The sequence below is a fragment of the Passer montanus genome, unplaced genomic scaffold, assembly GCF_014805655.1.
Source record: "Passer montanus isolate IOZ18808 unplaced genomic scaffold, ASM1480565v1 scaffold43, whole genome shotgun sequence".
NCBI lineage: Eukaryota > Metazoa > Chordata > Aves > Passeriformes > Passeridae > Passer > Passer montanus.
Window position 1 is genome coordinate 1,762,466 of NW_024369151.1, and position 15,772 is coordinate 1,778,237.

Here is a 15,772-nt window from a genome sequence, read left to right on the forward strand (position 1 = left end):
AATAGAGAAAGTGCTTTCTGGTGTCAATTCTTTTTGTCTAATACTTTTTATTTCCTTCTTATTGGTATTTGCTGCAGTTGCACATGAGCAGACTTTATTATCTGCCAGAAGATCTCTGCCATGGTTCAGCCTGAGTGAGAAATGAGGGCCCTGTATATAAACATAAAGAATTTACAGACAGTTAGAAAATCCTCATTATTTATCATTTCCTCAGTTGAATTGTAACCAAAGGCCTGCAAGCACCTTTGTTTCGAAGTGAGTGAGTTCATCTAGAATCTCCTTTTAAGTAGGTTTCAGCTGTCCAGACAATCTGGGAATTTATTCTGCAAACTTATTGTGGGGCTGACATGAACAAGCTGCTCTATAGAGAGCTGGGAGGAAGGAATATGTTACCAGTATTAGTCTCCTTTCTTCTCATAGGTTCCTCATTTTGTTATTTTATGCCTTTTTTATTACCAAAACACCAGTTTTAAAATCCCAATCTATCTTATAATTTAATAAAAACATCTATAAATGTTTTCATCTGTTAGAAAAAGAAGTGGTTGTGGGTCTTTGCATGGCAGAGCAGTATTCATTGTCAGGGTGGCTCAAGGGGCAGGGATTTAATTCAGTGGCATGTGCAAGGCAAAGGTGAAGTGTCAGGAGGCCACGCTGAGCTCATTGCTTAATTACTCACTTATTATCTGTGTGGAAGTCCCAAAGCTTCTAAACAAGAGCTTGGGGAAGTTCTGGCTGATATCCTTTTCTCTTGGACCCTGTGATCTATTCTAATTCAAGAAGGTGCAATGACTGACAGGCCAGAGCACCTGGAGTCCAGGAGTTCCTGGCATCTCACTGGTTTATTTCCATTTCTGACAGTGGGAGGATTCTTCCTCAGCAGGTTCCAAATCTGAGCCAGGAATGCCAGAGCTCACCCCTATGCTGTCAGGTCACCAAGCCAGAGCTATGTTAAACAATTGCATTTCCAGGTGCAGGGTGAATGAAGTCTCAGGAATTTCCCTGATATTGCTGACTCCATCATAACCTCTTTATTTTTTCTATACCACCTTGCCTGGATGCCTCCTACCTTCTTCAGATGGTTTGAGCAAAGAACACATCAAAAGGTGTAGGCGTGTCTCTCATCAACTAAATACCAGCAGCTGGGTTATCTGAAATCTTTTTCTTTCACTGCCTTCAGGGGTTCTCATTGTGTACCCCAAAAGTACACAGCAAAACAGCTCTTGAGCAGAGGCAGCAGCAGCACCCTCATCCAGCTCCCTGAAACATTCTGTGTTCACAATAACCCCCCTGCTTTGATCTCTTGCCAAGAATAACACAGACAGTCTATTAAAACATCTTTAATGACATGATACAATTAAAAATATCTAACGTGCAACTCAAAGAAATGATTATGAAGCTTAAGTCTGTTACCACAGCCTTGTAAACTTGACTGGCAGGTTCCAAACCTTCATTAATTGGCCTGAAAATGCATGAATACCCCAATATTATGGGGGGGTTGTGTCCTATATTATCAGTTGGGAGCACAAGGGATGAATAATCAGATTTGAAAGGATTTAGGTGCCATGGTAGCTTTAAAAATCCTGCAAGGCTTACCACTGCATCTGTGAGCATTTACATTTCTGTTTAAAGTGGTCTGAAAAGCCTTGGAGACACTCGTCCCTGAGGCTCTTAACAGTCTGTGTGTTGTAAGTCTCTGAAGCAGTTGAGAAGAGAGCTCTAAATGCCTTAGTCAAAGGACAGTGCTTGTGAATCGATCCCTTTTCTTCACAGTAACACAGAATTTGTACAGCACCTCATCTTTCAGATGTGCAGAGCAGACCAGAGGAGCCAGAATGACTGCCAGGTCCCAGGGGAATCCTGATTATTAGATCATAAAGTAACTCTGGTCATGGTGAAATATGAAAGTGACAATTAGGAAAGCTTCTGTTCCTGAGTCTGCTCTGGTCTAAAGGGCAGTGTCAGCTGAGACACTTCCAGAGTCAGCAAGAGAAGCAGGTCAGTGCAAATGAACAAACAGGTGAGCCTCAGCCCAGCGTGAGCCCAGCTTTAGCAAATGTGAAATTAAATGTGTTCATTTGAGTCCTTGCTAAAGAGTTTAAATTGGCAATGTTAACCCTGTGTGGCCATGACTCAGCTGAGAGACAAAAACTCAACTGTGCATCTGTGCCCTTTGTTTCTCCTTTGATCCTCTGCACATTTTGTAGAGGCCAAGACTAAGAAGGATTGGTTTTGAAGGATTCCTGGTCAGCAGGAGTGTTCATTGGAAGGGACACGTGGCCATCATCACTGACAAGAAAGCACAGACAGATCAGGCAGAAAATACCTGCATTTTCCCTAGAACATGGAAGCAGTTTTTATATTCTGACTCTGTTTTAATGCCCTTCCAGTCTTCATTAATGGCAATACTGCAGGTATCATCTCTAGAGAGGCCACAGAAGAGGACAGAGCATATTTTTCAGACACCACCTCTTCTGATCTGACAGGATTATACAATATTAGCTCCACAACAGCTCAGGGCCTGCCTGCTCAGAGGCATCATTTCATGTCTGACATGAGTAATCCCAGCTGTAGCCCAAGGAAGAGCCATGCAGGCTGTTCTTGTTTGGAGAATGAATAGCTTGCCATCCACCAGGAATCACAGACTTCCTGTGGAGCAGGATCCATTGGCTCAAACTACAGCAGTGCAAGTACCAGCAAGTTGCTGGGAGCCCTGCAGAAAAATCACTTGCATCCTCCAGTGGCTTACACCTCTGTGATTTCTGTCTGGACCCTGCTAACTGTGCTCTGACGAGAGCCCTGAGTCACAGAAAGCCGTCAGTCATCGAAAACGCTGCTGTTCCTGTGACTGGAGCTGCTCTCCTTGGCCATCACTCGGTACGAGATGCGCATGAAGGAGCCCATGAGCAGCACCACGAAGAGGATCAGGAGCAGGGACCAGACCCCCGGCTCGATCCCCTTCAGGAAGCTTGGGCTGTCCTGGGGCATGGTGCTGGTCAGACTCAGCAGGTACCCAAGAGTCCAGCCAGACGATCTGTCACCCATCTGTTGAGATAAAAAGGAGAGGTCAGAAGAGAAGGAGACGGCCTGGACCCCAGCTGTGTTTCTGTGCATGGGCCCAAGGCTTTGTACGTGTTATCTGAAACTGCTGCAAGGATTTGGCTTGCAGTGAGGAGCTCTCCCACTCTGAGTGCCCCGAGTACACCAAGAGGCCTCAATGGCACTGCCACCCACACCTCTGCCCATGTAAGCTCTGGCCTGGGCAGCCCCTCTCTCCTGAGCTGTGCTGTGGGGGAGTGCTGTTCTCTGCTTACTGATGGGGTTTTCTAGTGGATCTCAAGCCTACCTTGTGGATAGTTGTCTCTCTGGCCCTGGCTGAACCTCAGACTTATGGTTGAGGTTGCTTGTCTCTGTCTTTCCCTGACAGAGGGCTCCCTGGGGGTCCTGGGCCTACCTCATTACCTTGCCTTTTCTGATGGTCACTACTTGGCCCTGCTCAGTGGGACCATGGCTGCGATTATCAGTTGTGAAGAGGTCTGGGAACAGGCTTGATTTTGTGAAGGGAATGACCTGAAAAAATTCCCCTGTCTTTAGGGCCTCCAGATCCCAGAGCAATTTCAGATCTTATTAGAGATTGGGTTAGGTTATTAGATATTAGGAAGAAATTCTTTGAGAGGGTGGGCAGGCCCTGGCACAGGGTGCCCAGAGCAGCTGTGGCTGCCCCTGGATCCCTGGCAGTGTCCAAGGCCAGGCTGGACAGGGCTGGGAGCAGCCTGGGACAGTGGGAGGTGTGCCTGCCATGGCAGGGGGGGAATGAAGTGAGCTTTAATATTCCTTCCAGTCCAAAACCAGTCTAGGATTCTATGATGATACAGTATTTATCAACCCTCATGAGTTTAAAGGTGGTTAAAAAAAGGTAGGGAAGCACCTTTTGGCTCAAGAAATGTTACCAGCAGCTTTTCCTTAGCATTAAGTGGAGATCACGCTGTACTTCCTTCCCTGTCAACACAGATTTCTAAAGATGATCCAGAGAAGAGTTTTGACCCCTGTGTTTTTCAGAGAGGACAAGTGTCATCTCTGGCTCTTTGAGAGTGATTTTCTTGTTTATCACAACTGTGAATCCATTTGACAAAACTGTCCTGCTGGAGAATCCCAGCTGGTTAGGGCTTGTCAGTGTTTTTTGACCCCTGTGTTTTTCAGAGAAGACAATGTCATCTCTGGCTCTTTGAAAGTGATTTTCTTGTTTATCACAACTGTGAATCCATTTGACAAAACTGTCCTGCTGGAGAATCCCAGCTGGTTAGGGCTTGTCAGTGTGGGAGCAGGCTGGCTGTGCTGGGACCAGCCCTCCTGGCAATGGGAACACTGTGCTGAAGGAACTGACCTTCTGGAATGCAGTCCAAGCAGGCTGCTCAAAGTCAAGTGTGTATCCTCGTGTACTGAGATGGAAGATGAAGGCAGACACAGTGCAGTAATCAACAAGTGTATCCAGGCTTGCTTGGGACTCTCTCATCAGCTGGTGCCATTTCCAGAACAAAAATAAAAAAAAAAGAAGATGGGGGAGAAAAGTAAAATAAGCAAATACTCAATAGCCAAATTCCAGGCCTGCTACAGCCTCTCCTTTCCTGTTCTGAAACTGACTGTGGGACTGGAGGAGGGGGTTTGTGTCCTGTGCCAACTGAAACCACATTTCCTGCACTCACTGGGCTGTGGGGTACAATTCAGTGTCATCTGGTACTTTGTTCCCATCTTACTAAGCCAGATCCAAGAGCAGCAGACTGACACCAGGTTGCCTTGCTGGTGAAGTGCTTGGGAGGATTGATTCCCTGCTCTCTAATTAGGTTAAGCTGATGCTGCAGCCTTTCTCCCACCTGGAACATTGGGATCTTTCTCCTCCTCCCAGAAGAGAATGCTTTAGGGGACTGCCTATGGCTCCTTAACAAACCCTGGAGAAATTGCCCCATTTGAATGTTACTGTGGATGCTCCATCAGTGTAAATGCAAATGAGGGTGACCTCCCAACCACCAGCTCGGGGAAAGAAGTGACAAACTCCCTCTGGCTTGGGCTCCATGGGCTCAGGTGAAATGGGATCGACCCTGGAGTCTGAGTAATTGTGTCCCTTGCACTTAAGGACAGAAGGATAACAGAAAGACCAAGGTGATGTGCAGGAGTGAGTAGACAACCTTCCTGTTTACTCCTTAAAATACTGTAAAAGGTATTTTGTGGCTTTTCATTTAATTAGGTCCCGGCGTTACCAGCAGCAATTGGGATTTGAGAGGAAGGAAAATAAGTGGAGCCTGTTTCCTCAAAGTAAAAACAAAACAAAACCAAACCAAAGAAAAGCCCCACAAAAACCCAAAACTCAGACAAATCCAAATTTTTCCCTGAGGGAGCCAGTAAGTTACAACTCTGTCAGTCTGAGCCCTGTGGGCTTTTGCAGCAAACTGTTCCTTGCTTCCCACTCTCCCTGCACACTGAGTTACTCCACAGTTACCTCTTTGACAGACATCCCACACAGCCTCTGGACAGCCTGACCCAAGTCAGGAGAAGGTGCCTTTGCTCTCATGAAGTCCATGGCCTCAGAAACCACCTACAACAGCAGCAGAAATAATCATCAGGTGGGACTGTGCCCTGTGTCCTTGCACTGCACACAGAAATTGCCCCCAGGGAAGTGAGGGGCAGTGGCTGAGCATTGCCGGGGTGCCCTTGGTGTGCAGGGTTGGTTCCTGTGCCTTGGAAGGGCTCAAGGGACACGAGCAGAGCTGTTGCTGCCTGGAGATGGAAACAGGTCTGTTCCCAGCGTGCCTCCAGCAGCCTTCCTGGCCCTGCCCAGATAAGTAGACTGGTCATAGAACCAAAAAAATCATATTGGTTGCAGAAGACGTCTAAAATCAAGTTCAACCATTAACCCAGCAATACCAAGCCCACCACTAAACAATGTCCCCAAGTGCCACATCTACACAGCCTTTAAATCCCTCCAGGGATGGTGATTCCACCACTGCCCTGGGCAGCCTGTGCCAGGGCTTGACAACCCTTTTGGTAAAGGAGTTTTCTGTAATATCCAGTCTAAACCTCCTCTAGCACAGCTTGAGGCATTTCCTCTCCTCCTGTTCCCTGGGAGCAGAGCCCAACCTCCCCCAGCTGTCCCCTCCTGTCAGGAGTTGTGCAGAGCCACAAGGTCCCCCTTGAGCATCTTTTTCTCCAGGCTGAGCCCCTTCCCAGCTCCCTCAGCCTCTCCTGGAGCTTCAGCCCCTTCCCCAGCTCCCTTCCCTTCCCTGGACATGCTCCAGCCCCTCAGTGCCCTTCTTGCCCAAAACTAAGCACAATATTCATGGTGTAACCTCAGCAGTGCTGAGGACTGGGAGATGATCCCGATGCTCCTCAGCACCATGTCCATGGGAGATTGGGGAAATTTCCAGTTACCCTCCCTGGAAATGCCCTCAGCTTGTCCCAGGATCTTGAGCTACTCCTGGTTTAACAACCCAATGACTTTGGCTGCTGAGTTCAGGTTCTCAGGTAGAAGGGTGCTTGTGCTGCAGCATGACCAGAAGTTTGTAAGAGAGGGGCAGAGGATCTCCAGCTTTACCACAGACCTGGTGTGGGAAGACCTGCTCAGCACACAGCTCCTGACTGTCCCATCCCTGCTGGCTCCATGGAGCTCTAGAGTTGGTCTCAGCAGCAGACATTGAGGAGACATAGATGAAAAAAGCTCCCCCACAGTCCCTGTGGAGCCAGTGCTCCATGTTTGAACAGCTGTGTGGCAATGAGGGGGAGAGGGCAGGAGTGTCATGGTCTGGATGTTCCCATTGTATTGATTAATGGTCAAACTGGTCCCATTTCATGGGTTCCTCATGCCAGTTGCTTACCCCAGTGTAAATGAGAACTCACCAGAAACCTGGTCTGAAGGGGCTTGAGACCACTGCTGAGGGAATGCTTGAAGAAGCTGCAGGAAGAGGAAGAGTTGAGCAGGCTTTGCACGAGGGTCATGCAGGCTGTGGGATTGCTGGAGCCCGTGATGTTGAAGACCTCCTTGGGGCCAGGGATGTCCCGTGTGTCATCACTGGCAGCACAAGGCCCAGCATGCACCGACTGCCACTGCACTTGCTGGGAGTAGGTGAGGGGCCAGCAGGGATTGGACACAGCTTTAGCACTTCTCTGATCCTGGAGGCAGGATAAAACAAGGGCAGAGGAGCAAGAGAGGACATTGGCATCCCAGGGCTTCACACAGGAAGACAGAATGTAACATGGTTAGGAGCAGCTTTCCCCAAGCACCGCAGTGCTGAGATTGAGCAGGGAGACTGTGAAAGCTTTGCCAAATCTTATGGCAGCAAGTCAACCACGAGGTCCAGCCAGGTGCCAGCTCCTGCTGAGCTCAGGGCCAGTGCCTGGACCTGTTGAGAGGTGATGAGTCCCAGCCCTACCACCCTCCCTTCGAGCACAAATACAATTTCATGCATCCTGTGCTCTTTCTAGTTGCAAGAAGGAGGCTGTTCTGATCTGCCTTCCAGATGCTTCAAACCCCACCAGAATCAGTGGTTCTTGTCTCTAGCAATTTAGCACTATAACTGTGGTGAAGTTGGTGTCCAATGTGTGACATTCAGGTCTTAAATAAGGGCAAGTCAGGTTTATAGGGAAGAAAGTGAATGGGCAGGGAGCAGTTAATTCCTGAAAAACACAATTTTGATGAGGATTATGGTGATTCTTGAGTTTGTGCCATGCTGTGCCACTCTTCTCCTCCCCCTCCCATTCCCAAGTGAAATAAAGTTTGGAAGAACCAAAACACTGGCATGTTTTCAAAATGAAATATTGCTCTTTTAAAGATGCTTCAGGGTTAAAGTCAGCAAAGGAAATACCCCAAAGGGAAGGTCCCACTTGGTTCCTGTGCTCCCATTCTAGGATGGAGGAGCAGTTCCTAGGAGCCAAGGCAAGCCTTGCCTCTCCTCACCCTGAAGGTGATGTTGACACCTCTGAAGAGCAATTTTTTGCTTGTGTGTGTGTTAAGTAGGAGCCAAATAGAACCTGTAAGTAGGAAAGCCTTGAACTGGTGCCTGTGTGTCTGCTTGGAGGGAGAGGAAGTTTTACAAATGCACTGGGTTTGTGCAAACAGCCTCTGCTAAAGAGGACTGACCTTAAAGGGATCGACACTTTGCCCATTAGCACACCTTGGGCAGCTGCCATTTGGGGATGTTGTGCCCCTGAGCAGACACTCACACTCACGCTCACCTGGATGAGCAGAGAGCAGACACTCACACTCACCTGCAGGAGCACAGAGAGCAGACACACTCACACTCACCTGGAGGAGCACAGAGAGCAGACACTCACACTCACCTGCAGGAGCACCGAGAGCAGACACTCACACTCTCACTCACCCTCACACTCACCCTCACCTGCAGCAGCACCGAGAGCAGACACTCTCACTCACACTCCCCCTCACACTCTCACTCACCCTCACCTGCAGCAGCACCGAGAGCAGCCCGCGGCGCAGCTGCTCCGTGCCGTGGCAGGGGCACTGCCGGGTGCGCACCCTGTGTGTCTGCCCGTAGAGCTGCAGCCTCACTCCCTCCTCCGGGCCCTGCTTCTCCTCCAGCTCAGACGTGAGCTGTGCTGAGGCTCCTCCCATGGACAGGACTCCTGCCGTCCCCTTCCTGGAGGGGCCCAGCTGCCCTTGCCAGTCGTACTGACCCAAAAAGAACAAGAGAGGTCAATCCTTGAGACTTCTCCGTCTCAGTCACAGCCGGGTGCCAGCAGGAGTGCACAGAGAGGGAAAGCAGCTCGCTGGTGCCCACAGCCCAGCTCTGTTTGCCCACAGGACGTACGGGTGCTGCACCAGTGGCTTTGGAGGGAACAGAGGAGCCGTGTACAGGCACTGCCCCCTGCACAGAGCCTGCCCACAGCCTGTGGGAGCAAACAGGGCTGCCCAGCCTGGCTGGCTGCACTAGGCAGTGGTCTCAGCAGGCAGGAGAAGGGTGGTGGGGAGTGGCAGGGACGGTTCCAAGAGGGCAGATATGGGTTTCAAGTGCTGCCTTGATGCCAAAGTGATCCTCCTGTCAGAGGAACCCTGTGGCATCATCTCCTGCAGTCTTGCAGAACTGACTTTGGCAATGCTGAAGTCTGCAGCACAGGCAGGAGAGTTTACATGGGGTAAATGCTCTGTGCCTGGCTGGAGGAGGCTGTCAACAGGTCTGACAATTCCCTAACCAGTGTGTGCCTGCTGCTGGCTGTCAGAGCTGCTTTTCACATCACTGATGAGAAGTAACTCAGTCTAACCCACCTTTCTCTTGCCTTCTGAGTTATTTTTGAGACCCTTTGGCTTGAAAAGTGATGGGTGAAACAAGAGAAATGAAATTATTTTCTTTTTGTTTAGCAAGTGCCTTCTAAATACAGAGCAGGCCTTCTTGGTGTCTCACTGAGAGAGGCTTTTGCTTCAGCAGCAACAGAATCTGCTTCTCTACCACCCACAAGACTCCCCATGGGACAGCTGGACTCCAGTGGCAATCCCACAGCTCTCCACAAACAGCAGCAGCTCCTGTTAGACAGAGGCACTGAGCTACAGCTGCAGTGGGGTTCTTGGTGATGGCCCATGGCCAGGCTAGGTAAGGTCATCTACGTGAGCATCCTGGACGTGCTGGCCAGAAAGCCCCATGTCTGACAGGGCACCTGCATGGATGTGTTCATGGAAGGCCAGAGCAGAGATTTGGTTCTTCAGCCTAGTTATGACCATGGAGCCACAGAATGGTTTGGGTTGGGAGGAATATTAAAGCTCACTTCATTCCAACCCCCTGCCATGGCAGGGACACTTCCCACTGTCCCAGGCTGCTCCAAGCCCTGTCCAGCCTGGCCTTGGGCACTGCCAGGGATCCAGGGGCAGCCACAGCTGCTCTGGGCACCCTGTGCCAGGGCCTCACCTCCTCACCTCAGCTAGTGCTGGATCTAAGCTGCCTCCTCTGAAAGGCAGTGGAAGTTGTGCTGAAGCATTAAATACAGGGGTTTACCCATCCCACCACTTGTCTCTGTGGCTGTCTCTTAACAGGAGCTGCTCAGGCCAGCTCTGTGTGGCCCAGGGAGAATCATCCTTTACCTTGAAGAAGTTCTCCAGGACATAGTTAACAGCAACCCAATTGAATGCTTCTTCCTCTGGGCTGGACAGGATTTGTGCCCCTTGAAAGCTGAAGGGGGATGACTTCAGGGTGCCAGTCAGAGCTGCAAGGAGACTGGCAGAGAGGATGGGATGGGTGAGGCTAAACACAAAAGAAAAAGAAGGCACGTTTGTTGTTACAGGACCCTGCCAGGAACTGCCTGCAGTGGGGGCACACTGCAGGGCTTCTGCTGTGCTCCCTACTTTGGGCAGTAGCCCAGAGACACAGTGACAATCCCACTCCTGCTGCTGCTTCCCTCTCCCCTCGCATGGCACTGGAGGCAAGAACAGCAGAGGGATGGTTTGAACAACTATGCCACTGTTTCAGAATTTAGGACCTTAGTACCCTCTGTCCCTGAGGAAATCCTCTGGCCCTATCCCACTGGCCTGGTCCCCTCCAGACCTGACTTTTCCCCAGTGTCTGAAAGGAGATAAAGGTCCCAGTGATGTGGTGACTGAGAAGAGGGTCCACAAGTGTGTGTCACAAGGGGAGCCTTCCCACCACCATTTCCAATTTGCTGACAAGAAGCACTCCTGCAAGCCCACGTGGGCTGTCACACAAACTGAAAACACTTGAGCTTCCAGACTGATGGGTGTTTTCCCAAGCACTAATTGTGAAAGTGTAATTGCGAAGGAGACACTTCCAGCCTGGCAGAAGTTGCAGGACTGTCATCTTCATGGCTGCCTGGGGCAACACATGGAGACACAGCCATGCCATGCTCCTCTCCTCAGGGCCTGAGGAAGGTTTACCTGGCTGGCACATTAGGGATGGCTCAGCCTGCAGAGCAGACAGGGTGAGATGCCTGTCACAGAATGATCCCATGACGTGTGCTGATCTCTGGGTGTGGGTTTGCAACATTCACTCACTTCAGCTGCCTCATGCTGGTGGTGGCTCCCAAGTACAGGGGGGTTTGGCTGTGCTGCTCTGCTGGGATCTCATTCTGGGCCCAGTTCAAACACGGCTCCAAGCTCTTCCCAGCTTTCTGAGGAGAATCTGAGTAGCTGGAGACTCCTGGACCTGAGGATTACAGAACAGAATGGAATTTTAAGGGAGGTTATGGGAGAACTGTGAGAGCTGTTACCCCAGAGATTGCTACCCTAGGACATGGTTAAGACAGAACCTGTCACAGGTGGAATGAAGGAGGGCTTCCAGGTATCCATCCTGCTAAAATATGGAACTGAGACAAAAATGTGCACAGAAATCCCAAATTACACTAAGACTACCCTAGCTCTGCAGCTGAGACATCTATACCAAACACGACTGCTGCAACAGCTGAGGCTGTCTCAGCCCACAGAGGAAGAAATGTGGCTTTAGTTGCTATAGAAATAAGTAAAGGACACACAGAAGCTGATGTGTCACTTCTCTCCTCCAGCCACTGAGTCCCTGCTGGCAAGCAAGACACCCCTGCCCTAGAGGAAGCCAGTGCTCTGCAGAGGGAAGCTCTGTGCCAGCCTTGACTCATTTTTCCAGCAAGTCATGGGGTCTTAAATGCTGGTTTTGAACTACTATCCAGGAAGAGTCTCCCTTCCCCACCCTCCTGATTCCCTCACCAGGTGCTCTGCTCTCTGTGGCACAGGCCACTCACACCTGGGCTCAGACCTGCCTGGGCCTCTTGTGCTGCTGCTGGCAGCAAACTGCTCACAAACTGCTGCTTAACCCAGCCACTGAATGAGGGACACAAACTAGGTTTCAGGGAGCCCTTCTTGCATCTTCTGCGTGTGATTTGTGTTGTTTACAGCCTGCAAGGGCACAAACCCTGTTCCCTGCTTGCTGTGCAGCTGCCCTCCCACAGCATGCTGCTGCTGAGGGCTCAGTCCTTCCCCCCATCCCACTATAACCAGGCTTAACATCAAAGCAAGATTGGGAGATAGGGAAGGAAAACCCCATGCATTAATGCATGAAACCCTCTCAGCTGGCATTGGCAGGGCCAAACTGATTCAAATTTGTGAGGAAAACCCCCAAATTCTCTGAAATGGGACACCTAAAGGCAAGCTGAAGTCATGCTTGTGTGGTCAAATGCTATATAGGGGACTGGAGTCTTTTCAGCTCTGTCCTGGAACTACCCCCCACTCACTGCCCAGGGCACAGTCAGGAGGAGGCAGAAGATACCAGGAGTTGTCCTGCAGTCAGATTTGTCTCCATTGCTGTTCCCTGGGTGAGAATCCAGCAACCTTGGCTCCACCACTGATCCATGTGGACATCAAGACAAGCCACATCCTTTCTGCATGCTTCCCTGCCTGCAGCAGCCCCAAAATCCCGACCGCTGCTACTGCCAAGTGCCTGATGGCCAGCTGTGTGTGGCTAATTCTGCCCAGCTGAGAAGAGCCATATTGAAAATAAGCAACTTGTGCTTCACCGTTGCCGTGCACAGCTGGGTGGTGCAGGAGCCAAGGAATTCATGGCACTGGTCCATGCACAGGTCTCTGTTTTTTCATCCATCCCATGGCAGTCAGACAGACCACTGAGCAGGAAATGGGCACCTTACCTTGCACAGGACAGGAACTGCACCCTCTGATCACCCCGGTCTTGTTTGCCTTGGTGGTTGTCCACTGGTAGATGAACAGGATGGTGCGGGATGGGCCAGCATCCAGAACAATGCCATACTGGAAAAAACCCAGAACATTCTACTGAAAAACACTATTGAATGCATGCTGACTGATAGTGTAGGGTTACCCAGCAGATACAGGTATTCTGGGTGACCCCTGGGCCTGCACTGCAGCATTTGAGTTTGCTTGTTACATTCAAAGAGCAGGCGAAGCCAGAGGATGATGAGGACTTGCACGGAACCATCTGCATTTCTGAATATATATGAGGAACAGCAAGAGTGGAGAAACGCCCAGAAATACACCAGCCCTACAGTGGCATGTGCTGGAGCTGCTCCTGAAACCAGGCAGAGGGCTTCCCCTGAGAGCTGAGCCACCTGGAGCTCAGGAAAAACAGGTCCTAAAGCAGTGGGAGATGGCACTGTACAAGTTCTCCACTGATTCTGGGACTCAAGCTGCTGCTGATTGGTTTGCTCAGGCTTTTGTGCAGGGATTGGAGGGCTGCAGCTCACTTGTCCCGAGGTGCCCGGGACTCCTGTGTCTCTTTGATGTCCCACTGCAGTGAGGGTGTGACACAGGCGAGGATTGCCCCGATGTGTGCAGAGCTGTGGGAGCTGCAGCCACCAGCACAGACACTGTACAGCACAGCAGCCCTCAGAGGCAGAGATGATGTGTTGGCAGGAAGAGCAGCAGCAGTGGACATGACCAGCTCAGCCCCTTGTCCCCTGGCAGCTCTGCTATTACCCAAGGCAAGGGCTCTGGGTCTCTTTGCCCCCAGTGTTTGTCTGTTTGCTGCTGACCAAGCCTTGCTGCTCCCAGTGTATGAGGATGAGCAAGTGGAGGCCACTGGGCCACCCTGCAGCACAGCTCTGGATGTCCCCCCACCCAGAATAGCTCCAGACTAGCCTGGGGCTCCTCTGCTCCTATTGCATGACCCCAGTTTGGGATATCTCCTACAGACAGGAAGGAAACTCATGGGCTGCATGGTAGTGCGTGGTCGAAGCTGGATCTCACACACAAATAGAGCTGTGATTGAGTGGGAGGAGAAACCTCCTCAGAGGTTGATGTTAATGCCACCAGAAGGGTTCCAGCACCAGACTGAGCTGGCTGCAGCCTCCCAGTGAGGCTGGCTGCCTCTGCCCTCCTGGAGCTCCCAGTTGCACCAGTCCTGGCACCCCGGCCAGGGGCTGGGCTGGGGCAGCAATGCGGAAGGAGGCTGGGGCTCCCTGCCCGAGCCTGCTGGCACCCTCCCACACCAGTGACATCTCGGATTTCTAGCAGGGACATGTTGGCTGCGCAGAAGAGGAAGAAAGGAATGGCATTGGTGGAGAAACATGGATTTTTTTTTTCCTCCTTCAGAAAATTAGAGGCTGTGCTAGGAGCACAAGGGAGAAGGGGAGGGATCACCACTTTTATGTCCAGCTCAACACCAGGAAAGGACAGAACATGGAGCAACAAGGGGGTTTTTAATCCAGTTTTGTTTCTGAGAGGAACACGGAGGAGGGGTGCCATCTCTAAACACACAGGATAGCCTCCTTCTGTTGGGTGAAACCATGGTGTGCCACTGAGCTCACCTCAGCAATGGGAGCATCAAGAGACAGAGCAGGGGGGCATTAACCCCCCCAGATCTGACCCAGCTGTGAGGAGCACACTGGCTCTTTGATTGAAATCAACATAGGACCAAAGAGAAGAAGGCATGAAAGACAATTTGTTTTTAGGACAGAAGCAGCAGTTCAGGAGCACATTCCTACTGACTTCTGAGAGGGACCTAGCACTTCCCTGCACTGACACCCCTGGTTCCTTGTTGCTCTGGGGCAGCTCCTGCCATGGGCTGCCTCCTCTCAGCCTGCCCTGAGCATCTGCACTGATCCATGGACCATATCCAGCCTGCATTCCCTGACCAGTCAAAGGGGTGGGCTTGTTTCTGGTTTGAAAACCTACAGTGTGTTGAAAGATGCCAGCCTGTCCTGACAGTCTTGTCCCAGTTCCCTCTTTGGTTTGTGAGCAGCTCAATAATAAAATGATGTCAAAAGCAATAGAACAGCCCAGCTTAGCTGCCTGTCTGCCCCCTGGAGAGCCCTTACCTTGGTCCTGAGTGGGGCCACGGGCACATCTTTGGTGGAGACACAGAGCAGCACGATGCCCGTCAGTCCCGCCACGATCACCAGCCAGGGGGGAAGCAGCTCACGCCAAGACATGAAGAGCTTCTCCTTCCCCCAGAGAGGAAGCAGCGGAGCAGCAAACCGGCTGCTCCAACAACCTTTAAAAAGAGCAGCAAGGCGTGGCCGGGGCCAGGCTCTGACTTAGCCCAGCCCCAAGCCACAGGGACCACAGGGGCGCGTGGGCCTGGCTGTGCTGTGCCAGGCAGCTCTGCCTTCCCTTCCATCCCTGCTGCCCATAAATTATAAATTACAGGAGGGCTCCGTGCCCGTCCCAGGGCCAGCTGTGCAACGGCACCGCTGCAACCTCGAAACTGCCCCAGGCAGCGGCGCTGAGGTAAACAAAATGTGGGGTTAACTCAGCTGGTAATAAGCAGGCAAAACTCATCCCTTTGGTATTCCTCATCTGGCAGTGTGAGCTTCCAAATTAGAACTGGGGAAACTGCTTGTTACTGGATTTACTTTATTCCTAAGGGCTTGAGCCCCCCTTCCTGACAGCCTCCCTGTGGAAAAGAACCAAGGCTGGGGCTTTATGGAACACATGCCTGCTTTCTCCTGGCAGTGCCACGAAGTCTCATCCCTGCAAATGGAAATTGTGAAGAAAACTCCATGGCTGCTCGCACTGAGGCATTTGGCTGATTGCTCATGTCCACAGACTGGTCATGGATCTGAAGGTCAAACCAGGAATGGGGAAATTCCACTTCTCTGTTTTTGGTGACATTTCCTCTTTTCATTGCTGTCTGCCCATGAGGAAGCCTCAGACAGCCCCAGGAACCCTGAGCTTTGCTGAGAAACATGGAATCACAGAATCTCCTGAGCTGGAAGTGACCAAAAGGATCGAGTCCAGCCCCTGGCCCTGCACAGGATTGGAAGTGACCAAAAGGATCGAGTGGCCCTGCACAGGACACCCCAAGTCCCACCACGGGGAAGCTCCTGG

At 51.2% G+C, this 15,772-nt stretch overlaps 1 protein-coding gene across 1 annotated transcript; it reads right to left on the reverse strand.

Annotated features, from left to right (window-relative positions):
• Positions 1-1,258: 1,258 nt before the first annotated feature.
• LOC120507445 (ectonucleoside triphosphate diphosphohydrolase 2-like) lies at positions 1,259-14,892 on the reverse strand. Its single transcript, XM_039720134.1, has 9 exons — positions 14,761-14,892; positions 12,619-12,736; positions 11,000-11,150; positions 10,076-10,235; positions 8,450-8,674; positions 6,886-7,158; positions 5,492-5,587; positions 4,382-4,513; positions 1,259-3,042 (listed from the first exon to the last, which is right to left on the reverse strand). The coding sequence occupies exons 1-9, from the start codon at positions 14,872-14,874 to the stop codon at positions 2,815-2,817; spliced, it is 1,497 nt and encodes a 498-aa protein (XP_039576068.1). The 5' UTR covers positions 14,875-14,892; the 3' UTR covers positions 1,259-2,814.
• Positions 14,893-15,772: the final 880 nt, after the last annotated feature.